Source organism: Numida meleagris, chromosome 2 (genome assembly GCF_002078875.1).
Source record: "Numida meleagris isolate 19003 breed g44 Domestic line chromosome 2, NumMel1.0, whole genome shotgun sequence".
NCBI lineage: Eukaryota > Metazoa > Chordata > Aves > Galliformes > Numididae > Numida > Numida meleagris.
Window position 1 is genome coordinate 22,400,177 of NC_034410.1, and position 21,751 is coordinate 22,421,927.

At 39.6% G+C, this 21,751-nt stretch overlaps 1 protein-coding gene across 1 annotated transcript in view; it reads right to left on the bottom strand.

Moving 5' to 3' along the window:
• Positions 1,694 to 21,751, bottom strand: part of CDK6 (cyclin dependent kinase 6) — a 127,118-nt gene continuing 107,060 nt past the window's right edge. Inside the window, exons 5-7 of the mRNA XM_021385661.1 lie at positions 12,268 to 12,318; positions 8,136 to 8,271; positions 1,694 to 5,695 (exon numbers count right to left, since the gene is read on the bottom strand). Of these exons, the coding sequence (XP_021241336.1) occupies positions 5,549 to 5,695; positions 8,136 to 8,271; positions 12,268 to 12,318 (334 nt within the window). The 3' untranslated portion in view covers positions 1,694 to 5,548. The remainder of the gene's footprint in view (positions 5,696 to 8,135; positions 8,272 to 12,267; positions 12,319 to 21,751) is intronic.

The window sequence follows — 21,751 nt, forward strand, 5'->3', positions numbered from 1 at the left end:
ATTGTTTTACAGAAGTTACTGGGATTTGATGGCTACAGAGTCTGGTCCAGAAACTGGAATTATATTACAGCCATTATCTAACAATTTGCAAAGCAAAGGGATAAAATAAATAGCTCACAAACAGAACTCCTATTTGAGTTGCACAGCCTGTTAGACTGGTCAAATTGTAGTCAGATTTTTAAATACCTGATCTCTAAAAAAAAAAAAAAAATATGATAGTGAAACCTGGTAGGTATGATTAGGCACATAAAATCCCATTTACTTTTCTACAGATTGTTTCTGATTTTTTTCTTCATGAAAAGTAATCTGTATACTCCAATGTTTAGTAATCTAGTAGAAAGAAAAGTGATAGCTTATTAACAGTTAGTTATTGAAGGTTTTAGTATATTACAGGCTTTCTATGTGAATTTAAAAATAAATTTCTTAATTTTTCTCCCACAATGGCAATTTGGAAAAACATTTTTTTTCCTAATACACTAATGTCAGCAAAATCACACATTAAGAGAGGTGTGAAATCCCGTTAAATCAATGAAAGCTCTTGATACTTAGAAGCAGTTTGAGGCAATACAATAAATAAGTTAGGTTCCTAAGCTTCTGATCAGCTCAAGCTTCAAGCATAAAACAACAGATCACTCTAATAGTCTAGTATCTTCTTATTCACATTGTACTTAAAAATTCAACTGTTCCTGAAACTATTGCCTAAGAAAAGTACTAACAAAGTGGTTCTATAAAACAGACTTCTGAGAATAAACTTCATTATTCAACTGTGTCTTATACATGGAAAATACTTAATTTACGTAGAATTTTAAACCAAACTGTGGTTTACGATTCATATACATATTTAACAACTGATGTGCTTTCAGTTGAGAGTCAGATAAGTGCTCCAAGTTTGTCTGCTAGAAGACCAAGCCAGCATGTTTTGTCATTATTTTCCATATTAAAATTGGCCAAACATCAGAGAGAATGATCCCTTTGGATAATAAAACATGCTTCTCAAAGACAGTGAGAGAACCTGTGAGAAGTAGCATGGCACAGAGTTTTCTTCTTATTCACCAGAACAACCATCAAGTATGAAAACCACGTGAGAGTTAGGATGCTGGACACCATCTCCTATGCAGAAGATTCTCAAATACTACAGTCTGCTGCTTCCTTTCATGTGAGAGGCTCCAAACATGTAGCACCACATTTAAAAACTTTGCAAGCATGATATCTTCATCTTTTGGGTCCATTTTAGGACTGAATCAAGAGAGAAAGGTATTCCTAGCATTTCACGTAATAGAACAATGTGCTGGAAAAAAAAAGAAAAGAAAAAAGGAGCCTGGGCACAGCCTACACAGAAATACAGAAATATGCACAAACTCTTTTTTTAGAATTTTACCTGGCACACAGGAGGCAACAAAGGTGTACATAAAACTAAGGCTAAGCGAGGAGATGCATAAAGATAGCCTTTTAAATCATCCCCTCTGGGCTGCTGGATGAAAAGAAGCAACACTTTATAAAAAGGGCATAGGGGACACTGACATTGTGTAGCTATTGAAAATTTGGAAGAGTCTTGTTGGAAATAGCACCTGTGAGCGTCACAGAAATCTGAAATGTTTTCTATAAGGATGCTGAAGGAGAGGAACTGCAGAGCTAGACTGAGTGTGGGGACTGGGTGAGGAGAAAGGGGCTGCCCCAGTCTTACTGCTGTGGCACGGCACCAGCTGGCTTCGGTGGCTTTTTTCCTTGTCTGTTGGGTCTGTTTTTTTGTTGTTGTTGTTTTTTTTTTTTTCCTGCAGAATTATGTAGCAGGGATAACAAACTTCCATCTTCGTGGGAGATGGAAACTGCTCCTTCTGTTTCCCAGAACATCCAGTTGAGTGGTGAGAAGAGCGCAGTGCCTGGCTGCGGGTGCTCTACGAGCTCATCACCCATCCTTACTTTTAATATATTTTTTGCTAGTCAGTGGGCTTTAGCTGCTGTTGAACCAGTCCTGCAGAACACACGCAGACAGAGTTATTTTTAAGAATTGTGTTCTGAAGTATTTTTTAAAGAGTATGAAGAGTTGTCATCACAGTCTGGAACAACTGTGTCAAGGAGCACTTTTTTCACATGTATAATTCTAATCTACACACACAGCATTAATAAGTAAAGGTACTCGAGGACTACAGCCACACCAGAAAGATATAAGGAGCAAGGGCATGGTGTAAGCAGTCTCCCAGTTGTCTTTGCGCTGTCTCATTAGGAGTGTGGTTCCTGCATGCTGTCAGCCAGTGCCAGCGCTTTGCCCAGCCAGAGAACAGCCCTCCTCGGTTCACCAGGTTAAGGGAAGCCTAGTGGCTTGGCAGGGGAGGTGGGAATAAGAGGAAGCCTAAGGCATGTCAGAGAAGGACTGCTGGAATTTCTTCCTGAAGAGATTTTGAAAAGGAGGCCATTTGGACAGTCCTTGGGCGTTTGAATCCAGTCCATTGCTACCACAAGGGAAAAAAAATCTTTTTCCCAGCCCTGCCAAGACAGATTTCTTTTTTTTTTGTTCCTGCCATTCCCACTGGATGTTTGTTCCAGAACATGACCATTAATGCAGCCTTTTTCAAGCTGTTTCTCCTGAATACTCCCACAAATAACCTGATCCTATATTAGACAATATACAGCACCATGTTGCAGGAGCTCAGCTTCTGACTCCACAAGCCACCTGCGCTTTTCTCTGCTGCTTGCTTGAGCTCCACTTCTGATACTACAAATTGGGAAATGTCGCTCCAACAGTAAACTCTCTGGGAATTCTCATATTTTCATTCGTTCTTGGGCTCACACTAACTTTTGGCTTTTAGCATTAACTTCCCTCTTTTCCCTCTTCCCCTAACAATTTGCTTACAGTCAGCAACCATATTCTCTTCCAGCCTTTGCGTTGCTAAGCACAGTACATCAAGCTCTCCTAACAGGCAGCAGATGCGCATCTCTATCTGAGAGTCTGGAGTCTAATTTGGAAGTAACACCCCCAAACCCACACCCACACCCATTTTCACCCAATGTTAGCTCTTGGAGAGCTCTGGGAGATTTCCCTGACAGCTGATGGCAAGCCAGTACCAGCTGAATGCCCTGATATCGTACGTAGCTTGGCGGTAGGTAACATGTGGAATGTTTTAAAAAGTGCTAAACTGCATAGAAAACTTTTCTGTTGTTGCTGTTGCAAGATTCTCCTGTATTTAGTCTCTGTTTGTCATTCTAATTAGTGTTTAAAAAATGTGATCAAAAATACCACCTGGGTCTATTCTTCTCTATGAATACCAAAGCCCTGCTCCCACTCAGGTTCGCTGAACAGCAGAGGAACAGGTTTGGTTCAGCACCAGTACCATGGGCTCGCTGCTCTCCTTGGATGCAGGAGCAGAGAGACCGGCAGAGGCGAGGCCGAGCTCAAAGGAGTTAGCTGCCGTGGCCGCTCCCTGGCCTTCAGCTTGCCACTGGCAGAGCTACCAAAATTCTTGTGCTGTGCATCTGCATTATCTCTGCGTGCAGATGCCTCGTATGTGCTCTTGCCAGGCCTAATATGCAACTTGCCTGTTCATGCTAGTAGGTTTTGAATAGGTACCGTTCTGGGCATGAAGAAAGGCACAGGCCACTGCATGCATGCACACAAGTGGTCCTTTTAAAATCTGGCCTATTTAAAGTAGGCATAACGTAACTACAAGTTGCACGGTTGTCTAACAGTAAAGAAAAGCTTTATCCAGGAGACTGGTAAGATCCACTCACCGTCTTAGCAACGGGCCATGTCCCACACAGTATAGATACCTGAAATTAACAGTTAAGTTAACAGTGAAGTGCACCAAAACTGGCGGTCTCCCACAGGGCTGAGAAACCCACCAGGAGACAGCTACAGGTTCCTGTGCCCTATCTGGCAAAATTACATTGCTCAAGTCAGTGCTAAGGACCTGCTTCTGCCAAGCGTGCCGTGAGCAAGGGTGTAACGCTGGCTCCGTAGCCAGACGAGAAGAAACAGAGATGAGGAAGAGAGTAGCCTAAGGAACTGTCATATGAGTAAGCAAAGCTGGCTGCCTCACTTCTCATCAATTATACTGCAATAGGGTATAGTTATATTTTTACGGTAAGGGTTAACTTGTTGGACCAAATTTTCCTCCAGGTCATATCCAGGTAAATGCACTGAAGTCATACTAGTGAATAGCTTTCATGGATTGAAAATATTTCTTTTTTTTTTCCCAGTACAGTATTAAAAAAAATAAACGTTTCTTTTTAAAATACTGAAAATATTTTTTAGTTAAGGTAAAAATACTAAATATAAAATTTTAACGTAATATTTAAAATTACTGTTCTATAAAGGCATGTGAATTACTTGGTTATTTTAACATTCAATAATGGCACACTAAGCCTAGTGGAGAAGCACGTGCCAGTATACCACATGGTGGCTTAGGAGAGAAGCTCATGCATTTCTGCATAGAAAACAAGTCTTCTTAATAAGCAACATCTGAGGCATTTTGTGACAGTAATATTCATGCACTTGAGACGCATGGGGGCTGTTGTAGGTAAGGCAGCACAGTATACAGCATACAATTCAGCACAGGTAAATAACTGTACTTAACAGGTATAGGATTCTCTCCTTCTAAACTGGAAATATTTTTTCTTTGTTCCTTTTCAGCTAACGATGAGAACAGGTTAAAGATGAAAACCTGTATTCGTCTTCATTGGCTCTGCTCAGGTCTTTGAGCTGCATTCAGAAACGAGAGAGAGAAAATGTGTTTGCAGCTGTTTCCGGGAGGGAATGACGGGTTACATAATGGGTTAGAATGTGCATGGATTCCAGCACAAACTGACCATTTGGAAACTGAATGGATCGTTAAGAACAGGACCTCGGAAGTTTTTTTAAACACTTGCTTAACTAGATAATAACTTGTTTGTGTATTAAAAAAAAACCCTAAAAGCTGAGACATTTATTATGGTCACTATCGTAGCTGTGGTTTTTATAGAGCGATGAAGTAACAAAATAATCCATCCAAGTTTTCAGCTGGGGAAGGACCTGCATGTATTCTATGGGTGCACAGTAGCTGGATGTATTAATGTATGTATCAGTTAACTGCAGGTTGCAGAGATCTGATATTTCAATGCCATTCTTTATATATCACTCTAAGAGATCACACCATCATAATAAAAGTACCAAATCATGCTTCAGCAGCTAGAGAGAGATTATATCCTGTTTTGGCAGTGACTTGATCATCCTACTCCACACTGGCAGCATTCAATTTTAGAAGGATAAAACGGCAGCAAAACCGGTCAGCAGCTTTTCTTCGTCTGGAGTTTTCCCAGGCAGACAAACAAAACAAAAACAAAACAAACATAAGGCTGCAATGGGAGCAGGTCAAAGCCCAGGCCCTTGCATTGCTCTGATGAAAGTAAACTAGGTTGATTTCCTTGGATAAGCACATTGCAATCCCAAAATAAAAGACAGGTGTGTAAAACCTCCAAACAATGATCTTCACTAGAACAGCCGTGTGGTTTGTATGGGACAGTGGCCTTGTCAGCTACTCCTCTTGTTCATTTATAGGTTCGTCTTCAGTCAGCATTATGATGCATTCACCTCACTGGAGTTTTGGCTGGATGACATGTGAGAGTCCAGATTCTCCTTGCATTTCTCCAGATCATGGAAATACGGGTGAGACAGGGCAGCATAGGCAGATATTCTCTTGGCTGGGTTGAACGCTAAGCATTTCTGTAAGTATGAAAAGAAGCTGTTTTTAACTACAGTGTAGAGTTAAAATTGCTAACATTGCAAGTCACTGCCAATTTATGATCAGTATGAGACACAACGGGGTCACAGAAGGTGCTGCATGATAAGATGACCATGCACATTAAAACGAACAGTGGGGTTACAGCACATGAATCCCCAAGGCTGACAGAAAACACCGAATTAGAAAATTAAAGTGTTCATAGGTTAGGAAGCCCCAGAATTCATACTTTCTTGAATTCATATGCACAGGACAGACTCTGCCTCACAGACTGCGGGGAACAACTATTTACGAATAACTTTTGAATCCTCTCAATACTCAATGCACTGCTCTTTTGTGGTTATACAAACACAAAGTGCTTTATAAGGTATGAATTAATTCCTTGGCTCAACATCTCTATAGAAGTTGAATCTTTGACTTTATACCCTTTGTATGTTAATGTTTTGTGTTCAGTTTCCTAGATTTAAAACAAACAAACAAACAAAACAGAGAAATTCCATCATGCTGAAATAAAAGAAAAATCCAAAAGAACATTTAATTCATCAATGCCACTCTGCAAGTGTGCTGAAAGATCTGTTCCTCATGCTGGTCAGTATGATTGTCTCCTGTTTTTCTCTGACCTCACGTAAAGTGTTGTTGTCTGATGATTTCGTTATTTGGGCTTTAACTGTTTGTGTATTCTGTGTCTATGTGCGAAATGGCAAACTGCATTCTTGGACTCTTGCAGTGACTCTTTAGAACTAATGTAGTGCAAAAATCCGCATGACTTATCACTGAGCTGAAACCTTTAGATCATGGCTTTCTGCCACAGTAATGACAGCAGTAGGGCTGGTCAGTATGTTAAGCATTTCCAGACAGAAATCCCTTGATGGTGGGTTTCACTTCTGTATGTCACAGGTGGTGACTTGAAACTGTGTTTCATTCAAAGTCTTTTCAGAGTTGTGCTGAAGTGATCACAGATCTTGGGTCTATTACTCTTAAATATTTCTGCCTCGTTCCAAATCCCTATCTGCTTGTTGCATTTTTCTTCCCTAATTTTCAGTCTAATTCTACTGTTTATGTTCCACTGATGGTAGACTCCTATTTTAAGTTCACCTCCTTAAAATCTCTTGCATCATCCCACTGGAAATTCTCCCTCTTCTTCAGTACTTTGCTTGCCTTCTTTCCAGATCCTTTTCCCAGTCTTGGTCAAATCGGCTCAGAACTCCCTCCATATGTTTTATACCTTGGTCTTTTCCTTTGCTTCATTCACCTTCAAATAGTATTCATCCTAGTATCCTTGTCTAAGCAGCTTCAGCTCTCACTTTCTTTACTTGTATCAGAATTGCTATCATTTAACTCTTGAAATTTAATTCAGTCACTTTCCATCCCCTTTCATCTGTGGATCCCAGCTCTCATTTTTTTGCCCAACAGTAATGACTTCCCACCTTACTCTCTAGGCGAAGATATTTTTCTCTTCCTCCTGCTCATCATGCCTCACACTCACTGTGCTCTAGCCATATTTTACTCCTTGTTCTTCTCATATCTAGCTCTTTTCCCATGTCTAGCTTCCATTTCCAAGCTGCCTGCAAGCACAAAAGATGCATTCCACTTCTGTCATTTCAAGTGTCCAGGTGTAGTCTACTTTACTGAAGCTGGGAGATGCACTTGTAAGGACAGTGGAGAATGACCTGCTGTTCTGTAGAGGTAACTTTGGTTGGAGCTAGCAGCAGCTAAAGTGAAGCAGCAAATCTTTCAAGACTTGCAATGAGCCCTCTCTAAAGAGCCTAAATGAACTGAGATCTTTCAAAGGCTTTCAGAGAACAAATTTAGCTAGATTTCAACAACCACAGCAAGAGGCAAGGTCATTCTCAATATTCAATTTGAAGACTGAACTTTAGGGTCAAGGTTTCTGACAGATCTATAAAAATGTTGGAAATAATTTAATTGAATTTCATGCTACTAGTTTTACCAGCACAACTTGTTTGTTTCTGTTCAATCCTGCCCTTTGTAAGAGGCAATGATTAAATGGCAAATTCCAAATCTCAACTTTTCAGCATTCTGATTCTGATGCAATCTGCCTATACAGCCCATTTCCTGCTTTGCACTATACTGTGAAAAATGGCAGATCATTTTCTGTACTCATATCAGACTAATATTAGAAGAATGGCTTCTAATCAGTGGGACAACAGCACTCGGTAATGAGGATCAAAGCAGAAGGTATGTCAAATAGGTCCTTCTTTGGCAGTTTCGTAGCCTCTATCTGTTTTCAACACTGACATCTCTTGAGCCAAAGATGGTGTCTTTGTGCTGATGTTTCACAGATATACATGAATTTGTCTACTTGCTTTTCAGCTTCTTTAGTAACCTCATTAAATGGAAATATAAATGTTTCTTGGCATGCAGCTATCAGTCATGCAGTTTGGACAAAACATGGAAACTCACAAGAAGCAAGTCTTTGCCCATTTCATCAATATCTGGTACAAATTTTTCAATAGGTTGTGAGGGTCTGGAAGCAAAAGCATTTCTTGGAAGGGCAACATCGTTAGGCCAGTCCTCTTCTTCTGGGAGTCCAATTACACTGTGAAAAGCAAAACATCATGTTAGCTCTGGACATTTACACAGTCTCCATTTTGTATTTAATGTATGGAGTGGCAGTTTACTTTATGATTAAGTCTTTTGGCTTAAATGAGATTAGTTGGACAGTAATGCACTGATCACTGTGAATAAAGGGTGATGAGCGTAGGCCTTCAATGTGCTTGGTAGAAATCATTCTGTGGCCAGCACGGTTTTCTGGCCTAGGTCTCAATTTTATGAGTCTTTTTTGTTGAAAAAGTGCTGAGTGCTTTGGAAGAAATTTGCTCAGCTCTTGACTGGATGGTGCAACATATGTCACTCCAGGATGATTAAAAGCAGTAAGTTTCAAAGGGGAATTGCATGCAAGGACCTTTATTCACAAGAATAGAGGCTGAGAGAAGAGTGTGGGTCAAGATGAGGGTAAAGCAATAAAAGGGATGTTTCATAATGCTTCAAAGCTATGTGCAGTAATTGTTGCCTAAAGTTAAACAATTTATTTGCTTCACAATACAGGTTTTGAAGTCTCAGTTCAGAAGTGGCATAGGACTTGAGTATCTTTATGTTTCTACTTCCCATTGTATTTTAGTTTTTCTTTACCTTTCAACAGAATATTTGAATTTCTTTTTATCATTTCTTACCTTGTTACTTTAAGTTCTAGGAGGTATTTAAACTCAGTAAAGATCTATGCTATGATTACAAAACCCAAATAAATGAAATAGTAGGTAAATGTCCAATACTGGGTCATGTCTCGTATACTTCATGTTTTAGCCTGAAGTTAATGTTTGTGGTAGTGAAACATCAGTTTCTGATGGAGATTCCGGAAAAGACCTGACATTACTGTTAGGTTTTAGGGAAACCCAACTTTTACAGCCTGTAAAGTTGAGATTTTTAATTGAAATGCTAACAGTAAGAGGAGAAGGAACAAGAAAAAACTTCACTAAATACTTGGGTCTGCACTAAGCCCAATGCCACTAGGGAGCAGCATTGACCTTTCTTCTCACTGAGGTTGGTAATACGACCCGGTGAGGCCAAGGGCCAACATTTTGATGTAAATCATAGGTTACCTGAACTGAGTGGAATTAGCCCACCTCTGTCTACATGGATTTTAGATTATAATTTGGCTCAGCTAAAATTAACATGTCCTCAAAACAAAAGCGTGACTAGAAGGTCAAAGCAATTAATATCTCAGGACAATTTAAATATGACTGTATCAGAAAACAACACAGCTCTTGGGAAAAGATGAATTAAATCTGGATGAAAAATTATTACTTTTTTTTTATCACTACAGGTACGTCAGGGGTATGGGGCAGCACCCTTGGCCACAGTGGTTAAAGCTATGTGATTAGCTGTTTGAGGATCTGAACCTGTGTTAAATATAACACAAACAGCACCATAGGAGGACAGAGGAATTAAATATTCTAAATAACTTTGAAATTTAGCCTATCATTCAATTGCGTTTGGTCAGTCCCAGGTTTTTTATTTTTTGTATGAGAGAGCATGAATTGGGCAGAACTCGCACAGGCCCAGGCAAAGCTAACAAAAAGAAACCAGGAGGCAGCCAGTCAGGCAGGTAGGGTGGACAAGACAAAGAGTGGAAAGATATTTTTAGTTACAGGCTCCTGCAGTATTCAAAACTCTTAATAATGAATGTCTGAGTAGATGCCCTCACTCTGGCCTGGTAGCATCACCATTTCAGCGACTAAGTTTGGGTGTACCTTGGATGAGTTTCACCTCCTGCCAAAGCTTCAGGCCTGGTCTTGACAAATGCTGAGTACTTTCTGCTCCCATTGATCACAATGAGAGGCAAGTCTGCTCACACCACTGCAGCATTTACCCTGAAATCTGTGAGGACATCCCACATGCGGACAGTGTCCTGGAAAAGCAGGACATTGTTTGGGGCCATCTCCTAGGGATTTACTCTCAAACGCTCTGGAATTTTACCTGACGCAGATCAGAACGCACATGTAAAGCAAAGGCAGGCCACAGCCCGATTATCTGAAAGAACATATCAGTCCAGAATGCATGAAAATCCTGAAACTATTTTCTGTCCAATTTTATCTGGAGAATGACTCACTACCGTAGAAACAAACAATCCTCCTACAAGAAGAGCTCTGCCTAACTGTATGGGGTTCTCCAGCTGTGAAAACACAAAATAAACACTACGTAGCATACCCCCTGCCCCCAACACAAGCAGGTGACTTCTGAACTATTTAAGGAGAAATGCACAAAAGAAGCAAAAGCGAACTTTCTCTTTAAGTAAACGTATAATAATGAATTTCTTCTAAAATTAGCACTGCATTTTCTTTTCTTGATGAATTCTTTTCTGCGCAGGGAATCTTACCCCCTAGGGATGGAAAGATCCTGTTGGAGGTTGCTGCTACCAGCTATGTATTTAATCCTATCCGAATTAATTTAGATTTTTCCTATTAAATATCATTAGTAAATCAAATCAAAATCCTTTAAAAAAAATCACAGCTACACCTTTTTTTTTTTTTGTCATAAAGTAAATTCCATGTATCAAAACTGTCCTCATTTAATAAAGCAGAATATTGCAGGACTGAAAGAGTAGCTTTGGCAGAAGAAAAAGTAAACTTTAAGGACTGATTTTTCTGGATTATGCAGGAAGAGCTATTCAACGCATGACAAATTAACCACGCAAGTGAGTCACATACACTGGTATGGTATGCAGGAAAAGGAAGTCAACTGTGTGAAATCAAGACCTGCAATTTAGGAACCGCATACTAAATAACAAAAATGCTTAGAAACAGATCTGTTACGATTTGAGAACTGGAAATATGGCTGAGTGGAAAAATTCATTATTTATTCTAATTATGCTCTTTTTCCTAAAAAATTTACTATCTTCTTTTTGGAGTATCTTTAATAGAACAATGTTTCAGCCTTCCCTTTTTCACTCTCCCTCTCACTTTGCCTATCTATCTGTTTCTTCCTTCATGAAGATCAGCAGATCCTTGCAGTCTCTCCACAGGAAAAAGGAATGCAGCAGTGCAGAGGCAAACAGGCATTCACTCTGTGGAATGGGACGAGCCCTAAGTGCGTCTGATTTCCTAATGTAGTGACGTGTACACGGATCTTCAAATTACATGGTTCTTACTAATTCAGAAACATTCCTTGCCCTGAAGAGCTTTTACAAGAAAAATTACAAAAAGATATATTCCTACTTAATTAACATATTGGTAATATCAATCATTTTACAATGGGTTTGTTTGCTTGGTTGGTTTTGTTTCTAATAAGAATATGTTTTGGAAAAGAGTTAATCTACCTCAGAGACTTCAGAGCCTCTCCACCTCCTCAACATATTCTATATATCTGAAGAAGAAAAACACAAACTCACTGAATTTAAAAATGGTTTTAAAAGAAAGCCAATTAGTCAATCTCCAATAAAATGTACATTATGTGCTGCTATTCTTGCTATTCTTATAGTTATCTGGACTGTTAGTTGTTTTAGCAGGTTATACAGAATTTTTTAAAAGCTAAACTATTTTCTTATGTACAGAAGGCTTTCCCATAAAGAAGCTGTTGGTAAGCATTTTGACTTTTTAATTTAATTGGCATTTTAAAGGATTCTAATGTTATTTTCTGAAATATCCAAAGAAACTACTGAAAAAAACCCTGCAGTTGTTGCAACAAAAAATGCATTTGCATTTGAGCAAAGAGAATCTCTTGAAACTAACTGCTTAGGAAAACTGATGAATAGTACATGCATAATATGTTTAAGAGATTTAGAAAGCCCCAAACAGAAGCGTCTCATAACTTCCTGATGATGGCTGCTAGTTCTGCAGAACTCTATTCCGCGTTGCTTCCTCCTCCCACTCTGACAGAGAATGCATGGAAATATCATGTTGCATAGAGTAGCAATAGGAAATAGGCTCTAGGAATAGTTAGTTCTGGACACATTACTGCATTAAAAACATGGCAAAGAAACCTCACAGCATTTCAGTATTAAATACATATTGATGTAACGCAACTGGTTATTACTTACTCAAAGATTTTTCCTAGCTGATCAACATCTGAATTTCCGCGGAAGAGTGGTCTGAAAGAATAAAGAGACATTTTTTCCTTTAATTAATGCAAACTTTTATTTGTCAGCTGCCAGCGTAGGGTGAAAGCTCGTTATTTTTCTGTGATCTCACTTCTTTTGCCTTCATACTTTATCCAGTCTTTGAGAGTACTTTTCTACTAAAATTGATAAAAACCAGGACAGATGAGAAATATTTTTGGATATGCTACTTTTTAGAATTTAATTGCATCCTTCAGCATGAATAACTTTATCTCAGCTAATACAATCCTATATATAATCAAAACAAGATAGAACATAATGAGCTGTTTGGAGAGACAAAAACAGAGTGAAATGTCATGCAATTCATTAAAAAATAATAAAATTGGAGATTAATTATTATGATATAAATTCAAAATTAAATGCCTTTTATGTTGTATATTGGAAACATACTTCCACCAAGTTTAAAGGACCAAATAAATGACAATGGATTTATGAAGATCTGTAAAGAATGGGGTGTGATGCGATACAGAATTTACCTTTTAGGAGAGGAATACTTCCGCTGCATAAATATATTCAGGAAAGAAACAAATTAATAGGTGGAATCTCCAAAGCTTTCAGAAAAAAAACAGTGTCAAAAATTATTTCCAGAGAGTGGTACACAGTTCCTCTCGAAGCGCAATTTAAAATATTTTTACTCCATATGACTGTATTGCCATCTCGGTCTAGAGTACAGCAAGTTGTGATAAACAGCGCAGTTTTGTGTCTAAACTCCCAAGAGATTCACAGAATCACAGAATTGTAGGGCCTGGAAGGGACCTCTGGAGATCATCCAGCCCAACCCTCTGCTAAAGCAGATTCCCTACAGCGGGTCACACAGGGAAGTGTCCAGGTGGGTCTTGAATATCTCCAGAGTAGGAGACTCCACAACCTCTCTGGGCAGCCTGTTCCAGTGCTCAGTCGCTCTCAAAGTAAAGTTTTTCCCCATGTTCAGATGGAACTTCCTGTGTTGCAATTTGTTCCCACTGCCCCTTGTCTGGTTGCCAGGCACCACCGAAAAGAGCTCAGCCCCATCCACTTGACTCCCGCCATGTAGATATTTATAAGCATTGATAAGATCCCCTCAGTCTCCTCTTCTCCAGGATGAACAGTCCCAGGTCTCTCAGCCTTTCCTCATAATGGAGATGGTCCAGGCCTCAATCACCTCTGCAACCCTCTGTTGGACTCTCTCCAGAAGTTCCCTGTCTTTTTTGAACTCAGAAGCCCAACTGCTAGACAGGCTACCCCTCTCTGGAGCACAGCCTTTAGAATACACTGCAAGATGTAAATTTATGGTCACAGTTTCCAAAACTGGTCAACAGAGACATGGTGACTTGACAAACAAAGTGTTTTCCCATGCATCTTCTCTAATTAGGAAGAAAGGTCAGTACTCTTGTGTCTCTCTGCACACTCCTTTTCTTCTCTCTGAAAAGGTCCTTAAAAGCTGTGACATTCAGAGCCACCGTTTCACTGTTGCACTTCGCGGGAGAAAACCTCTCCCATCTACACTGGGAGAACAAGAAGTACCCAGATACAGTCCTTCCCCTCTCACTGCCCAGATGCAGGAGCAAGTGTAGGATTAGGATTTCCTATTACTAATGAGTTCATTGCGAGAAATGGTGCTTTACATCTTGCAGCTCTCACATGCAGAACAGAGCTATATGCCACTACTTATCTGTGGGTCAACACCAGATACAGCAGGTAGGCCCAGAGGATGGTGACAGGTCTCGGGCATAATAATCTTTGCAGAAATCTCTGCCACTAAGAAAAAAAAAGCAAAGCAATAACTGGAGGATGTGCTGGCCATCTTTGATGAGCTAGATGTGCCTCTATGGTTGTTGCCATCCACTTCACGTCCTGTCAGCTCACACTGCAAGCTGCTTCAGGTGGAGACACAGAGAACAATTTAATCAAACTCAGTTTGAAATCATATGACATCAGATTTAAACGGGTGGGCTAAAATCTGGGAGCCTGGTACTTATGCATAAAGGGCTTTTTTATTTAGACTCTGAAGAGATGATAAATAACGGTATGCACTGCTTCTTAGGTATACATGCTACTTACTAATTGCTGTTTCTGACAAGACTGCTTCAACTCATACCTACAGATTTCTGTATTTTATAAGATTTAAGGTACCTGGCAATACTGGTTTCTACAAAAAACCAATTAAACAACTTCACATAGATATAAGCATCCACTTCTGCTGTCAGTTTTGAGCCTGATTTTTAAGATGGTCAGTAGCTATAATCCCAGTATTATTGTGGCAGCAGATACACTGATACCTCCCAAAGTCAAACAAAGCAACAACCTGAGACATTTTTTTGAATGACTTGTTAAAGTAATTAACATATAGCCTCCATCACCTCGAGAAATTCATTTTGGCTCCAGCATTAGAATATCGGAGTCCTTTAAATTAACAAAAAGTATACAATCAGGCAATTCCATCCATGCAAATGGAAAGCACATTTAATGTTGCAAAACGTATGCTGAACTGTGTGTTAATGTGAAAGCTTGGCAAAGTCAGCCTTGTTCGCAAATCACCTTAGGCGGTGTCATGCCAAAACAAGTATGATTCTTGGGATTTTTAAGAGAGGTTTTTCCCATCGCTGCTGTTGTCTCAGATTCACTGAGGGCTGAGGAAAGAATTTAAATTCTTTTGAATATATAATTATACAACACAAGGTGACCTTCCAACATTCTTTGATATTTCATCATAATGAAACATTATGAATTCATCTTTCAGACTCCTATCCATCCCACCATCATGACTACAAGAGAATGCCAACTCTAGGCTAGGCACCACTAACATAATGAAATTTGCCTCATGAATTTTGGCTGGCAGTTCAATTGGAATATTGGATGAATGATTGGGGAAGTAGATGCACTTAATCAGCAATTGTATGAAGATCTCTTCTCACATTTTGGCACAAATTATTCTTTAGTAATGACTTGCCAGCACTGCAAGTCCAGTACACCTTGGATGGGAATGTTCATCTCAACTTGTTATTTTCTTAATGCTATTCTTAAAGGTGGATGATAGCTCTTCCAGTACCACTGAACTGGAAGCATGCCCAGCAGCCACAAAAATGTAAAATCTCACCTTTGTTCTTTGTATCTTTCACTTGACTCACTCACCTACTCACTCCCTGAGGTCTATTTATACAAGCTGAATCCAGAAGTCCTTACTTGGGGATATATCCTCCCTCCTGTGATGATAATCTGTGCAAGACTAGTTAAACTGAAGGTTTGATTTTGTAAAATTCCTTCTTTTTTTTCCTAGAGAAAGGCATGGAGCTGGATCTGTCTCTTGTGACAGAAGACGTGTCCATCCTCTGACTTTAAAGAAGTCCTAAAATCAGTGTGTATGTATGTCTCAGGAAAGAGGGATATTTCAGTGGGAGAAAGGCATACACTTCCCTACTGTGTGCTTCCTTGATCCTCTCAGCCTTCCCTGACTTTGCTTACTACAAAATCCATGCTCTGAGGGCTCCAACACCATTGCTGTTACAAACCACACAGTTGAACGAGGAAGAAGATAGGATGTAAAGAAATACAGTGCACCAAAAGGCAAATTTAGTTTCCCCGTTAGTTCAAGAAATCTCAAATGTTGTCAGGCTTCTATATTTTCCTATTTTTGTTGGTTGCTGCTGTGTTTTGTTGTTGTTCTGTTGCCAGTTTTGTTTTGTTTTAGGGAGAAGGGAGGAGGGAAATGTTACAAGAAATCTACAGGTCTCTATCCTATTTTGCCATTCCTTCTCTAAGCCTTGGAGCTAGACCTTTATTCAATGCTCCTTGAAAGGTATCCACTGAATGGAGGAAAAAAATCTTCATAATGTAGGCTTTCATTAGCCTACAGGTCTGAAGATGAGTTGGAGACATCATATTATAAACAAAAATGCACCTCCGAAAGCTAGGAGATATCATAGAACAAGATCCTGAGGTACAGAAAGGCTATGCAGCTACGTAGTTATGTAGATATTAGCTAGGAGTCTGTACTGTGACTCTTTTCAGTTAATAAATCTACCTTTTTTATGGTAGTCCGACACTGGAAAGGTGCTGGAGCGCTGGGCTCCTCAGTACCAGAGAGACAGGGACATACCGGAGAGAGTGCAGTGAAGGGCCACAAAGGGACTGGAGTATCTCCGCTATAAGGAAGGGCTGGAGAGAGCTGGGGCTGTTCAGCCTGGAGAAGAGGAGGGTCAGGGATAAACTCATCAATGTATTTCAGTATCTGAAGGAAGGGTGCAATGAGGACAGAGCCAAGCTCTTATCACTGGTGCCCAGTCCCAGGACAAGAGACACTAGGCACAAAGTGGAACACAGGAGGTCCCTCTGAACCTCAGTCCCTCAGCACTTCTGTGCTGTGCGGCACTGGAGCACTGGCACAGGTACCTGGAGCCTGTGGGGGTCTCCTCTTTAGAGATCTTCAGAAGCTGACTGAATGTGGGCCTGGGCATCCTGCTGGGCTACATGGACCCAGAGGATCCTGCCCATATCAACCATACTGTGATTTGTGATAACACAGAAATAAAAAAACAGATCTCAACATAAGGTTGCATTGTAAAACCTAACAAATCCTGAAAAAGTTAGCATCTGCTTACAGTTTAGAAGGACTACTAATTCTTTGGCTGAAAGGCTCACTGATACATAGCCAAACAAGTAAGATTTTACCATTCACCAACTTCATGTTCTTTTCTCGTTTCATGTTGTTGTTCCATACTGTTTTTCACCTTCGCTGAATGTTCTGTGTATCTGAACTGAATATGGGTGTCTGAAAGGTTGAGCACTTAATTTTATAGACAGTGTGTTTCACGTCTATGCTACTCAGTAAAAACTGAGATATAAACATTTCCTAAGCAAGTCTCTATGAAAAAATTCTCCCTGGTGCAACTCTGCTAACATGCCAAAGCAATTCTAAAAGTATTGTATACAATGACAATGCAATGACACCCTCGAGATAAATGAGGTTTAACTGTAAACTGACCACATTAGATCTACACTTTACTTTCAGCCCGTGGTCCACAAAGACAGCCTGTAGTTAATTGTAAGAAAAGTCAGTGTTTTCATACAGATTGGAATTAAAGGTATTGATAAACACTGCTCTAGCACATATTGCAGTACAGACAAGGAAAAAAAAATTAACTATAGAACTACATGCACTGAGGCACAGGAAAAGTCTTCTGCAAGTTTCTTGCTGACATTTCGAACCAATTAGTGACATTCTGATTGGATGCTGTTTTCCAATTTCTAACATTAAATGATTAAACCACAGATAAAATGGATACGTGGAAGAAAGCTCATGTAAAGAAAAATGGTATTCAAGAGTGAAAAAGAACAGTCAGGAAATTCTCTTTCTAAGCAAAATACAATAGAGCCGACACGACAATTCTAGTATTGCCAATACAATTGCCTCCAAGGATAGACACAGAACCAGAAATGTAAGAAATAACTTCCAAAATAGCTATCTGGATACTATCTGATCATCCATTTGCTCAGTTTGGTGACAACAGTAGCGGGGAATCCGATGACCTTCCTCGTTACCACAGAAAAGCAATAAGGATAATCTCTTGATTACTGACTTGAACATGTTCAATATTCTTGGTGAAAAATCTATATATTTGCAATCCAGATATACTCAGTGAAATCTTTAAAGAACCCTCTAAAATCAAAAGAGCATAATGCTCTTTGTGCAAGTAAGGTTTAGCTGGTCTGGTTGAAAAGGCAGCATGGAAAAGGGCTGGGAGAAAAAGCAGCAAGTTCAGAAGAGGTAGTTACTGCTTGAAGGCATTAGGGAGACAAGACGAGGAAACTGGTAAAAGAAAGCTCACAGTATTGCAGCAAAGTGGAAAGAAAAATACAAAGGGAAAGATTATGGCAGCAGCTCATGAAAGTGGTACAGGGAATTTTAGGAGTTGGTGAGATTGCAGTAGTTAAGTTTAGGAGCTTGCGTGCCTCTGTGTATAAGAGCAACAAGGTGACGGTGAAGAAACTAAAAAAGCTAAAGCCGAGAAACATTTGCCAAGGAATCCTGCAACGTGCCATGGGAAACCTGCCAAGCTACACAGTCTGTGACTCAGAGATATATTTAAATAATGTTGTTGTTGGTTTTTTTCTTTTTGTTTTATGTTGTAAGATGTGAATAGCTGGCAAATATTTTTTTTCAGATTCTTGGTTACTTATGATGAATATATTTTCATTTTCAGCATTACAAACAAGGAAGACCTAAAACTAGAATGATGAGATGACTAGAAATAACATGATCTGGACTGTCCTGTGGAAACCTTTATTTAAGAGGGATTATTTCCGAGCTGATTCACTCTCCTTCCCACCACTGGTTCTCTTTGGTAGACCTTCTGGACAAGTCTATACTACAGGCATGAATACAGAGACTAAAGCAAGATGTAAGGAAAATGGATGTATCACTTTTTAAAGACGAAGGCCCTTGGCCTTTCTAAGAGGCAGGAATATAGTACAGTATAAAACTTTATTCTGAAAATAGGCCACAGCTGACAACATTGCATGTTCTGGACAGTTACCCACTTCCAGTTACAAGTGGCTTGCCTCAGTTGTTGTGCAATTTGGAGTTCTCATTTTAAATGTAACATTTTTTGTACTCCCTCTCCTTTGCCTTTCCCTCCCCTTTTCCTTTCCCTCTCCTTTTCCTTTGTGTGAATGGGTGCCAGACACAGCACAGGAGGAAGTTACTTCATGTGGAGCTTCATTGCAAGTTGCTTCAAACATCAGAAACATCTCTTCTTCTACATGTAAAAAGAAAGGTGACCTGGATACACATGAGGATTGAAGAAATGCTGTTCAGCTAGGATCTGACAGAAAATGGATCAGATATCTTAAATTTTTCATTTTATTTGCAAAATTTTTTTACTGAAAATCTATCATTATACAAATAGGATAGTACCATAATCACCCATAATATCTCTAAGATCATTGGGGCTGTATCACTATTAAACTACTATTAGAACCAGATTTAATGCATCAAAATAACTGCAATCACTGTTTTCTCTGAAGTTTCTCATGAACTTTTTGAGTGTTACTCTATAGGCAGTGACAGATAAAGGAGAACAGGTAGTTTCTGGAAAACCACTGCAATCTTCCAGCGCTGTGATATGTTGAATTTGTACCCCACTGCTATTTAAAATGAAGCAAATGAATTCTAAAAATAAAGATAATATTCTGATCCTCAAAAGCATATACAGCCTATTTCCTAAGAAATGGAGAAAGCAAGGTGCTTTCTGAGCTGCCTGTAAGCCAGCAAGGAAAAGACTTGTTCCAGGGAACCTTCATGACTCTGCTCAGGTCCTGAACCTGGACCTGAACCTATACAGGCCCAAAGATGCAAGCCAGTGGTGTCCAAAAGGAAGTAGAAAGGTAAAATAAGAGAGTATTTGAAGTCATTTGTTGGACGACACTCTAAAAGAAATTTGGAATCATTTTGACAATTCACTTTGGGGTTAAGATCGTTAATACGATCAACATTCCCTGGTGTGGGTTTTCATTATGAAATGTTTGCACTGCTTTGCTACAAATGATTGCATTACCTGGAGAAGCTGGACTTTGGGAGCATTTTTACAGGCTGGCATGTGGTAAGAGCTAGAACTGTAAAGAACATCAATCACAAGAAATTTACAGATGGATACACGTTCCCTCTGAATGTGTAACTGAAAGGGAAACATTAGCAAAAGGGAAACCAAGCAGAGGCACTCTGTACAGTGTTATGCCAGTCTGCAGTCTACTCTATAGATTCAGTTGTTGATTAAAATGCAGCAAGAGCTTAAATAAAATATAATCATCTTCAAAGCTTCACTAGGAACTTGGTAAAGGAAGCTTAACATCTGCTGTACACTTTCGGTGTAAGCATTGCGTTACAAGGTCCCAGGTGGCCTTGAAGCAGAACAGAGGGCCTTGTCCCCAACCACTGTATTAAAAGGAAGTTTTACCACAGACATCAGTGACCCCAGGATCTGGGTAAGTATACTCAGGTTTCACAGCCTCTTACAAGAAAAAAAAATGGTGTTTCAACAGAAGGATATAACATTCCTGATTAAAAATACCCCAAAAATAAGGTGAGTGCAGATATTATCTTCAACCATAATATGCTCTAACATGGGCAGATTTAATCTATTCCTGAGCAGAACTGCGTCAACATTCATCAGATAATACTTTTTTTTAATGGAAGAGCCTTGGTAGGTTAAACGTCCTTCACTTATTCCCTAAGCACATACATCACAACTCTTTTTATCTGCGGACATTTTGCTTCTCTGTAAGATTTGTAGGTTCATTCCATCAGCATTTACAGGGCGGTTATCTCAGCTCAGTGAGCATGATATAACGGTGGCGTTTTGAAAACTCTCCCAACTTTTGAAGTAAGTTCCAGAGATACATACACAACTGACCTTGGAGAAAGGGAAGGGAATAAATGCATGGTCTCTGCATCAAGTGCAAAAAGGAGCATTCCTCTTGTTTGTTCAGACAGTTCTACCAACGTTATGATTTAACCACTTGTGTGTTAAACACCCACCCCGCCACTGTGTACAGTTAAATTACCTCTATCTTTTCAATCAGCTGTTTTAGGTTTAATCACATAACTAAGCAGCAGGCTTCTGTATTTTTACAGCATCCAGAAAGAACTACTGGTATGACGAATACAATCTAATCATGCTTTTCCTGTGAACATTTGGTTTTCTGTACTCTCTTCTCTCTGCTGAATCTATTTCATATCCCCTTTTTAAACTTGCACACTCCAAAACAGCCGTGCTTCTTCGCTCTTCTTGTACAACTGAGTGTTAGGGCAGCAAGTGAACTCTGGGTTAGATACAGGCTGTCCTGTGTACATGGACAGGAGCTGAGGGAGCCCTTTCCTCTCCACTCACATAAGCAATGGTGCGATACGCTGTGCAGAATGCTGTGCACCGGCTGTGTGTGTGTGCAGAGCTCTGGGCAATGCTCATTTCCACAGGTTTGTGCCTGTGAACAAATTTGCCCATATTTTCCTTGAGAAGATCTCAATCCTCCTTCCAGAGCAGGCCAGAGTGATTTTCCACCACCGCTTTCACTGAGTTCATAATTTACTCCTCACTTAAAAATCCAGCAGACAGCAATCCAAAGTGGTACAATTTAGTCAGAGTGTCATGGTGCTCTTTAATGCTGTATTTTAAAGAAGTATTTTTAAAACATCTATCTTGCAGCCAAGGATCTACCCCCAAGGCTAACAATACATTTAAGTCTGTTCCTGGTCTTCATCAGTTATACAAATGAAAAAAAAAAAACCAGTATTCTACGTGAAATATCTACTTCTTTATCCAGTATGAAATTTCATCATGAAAATCTATTCAAATCAGAATTTTCAGGGATATTAATCTTTTATAGTTTCCTGAGTTTCTGTCAATGTTCAGATGATTCTGGAAAGCTTGGC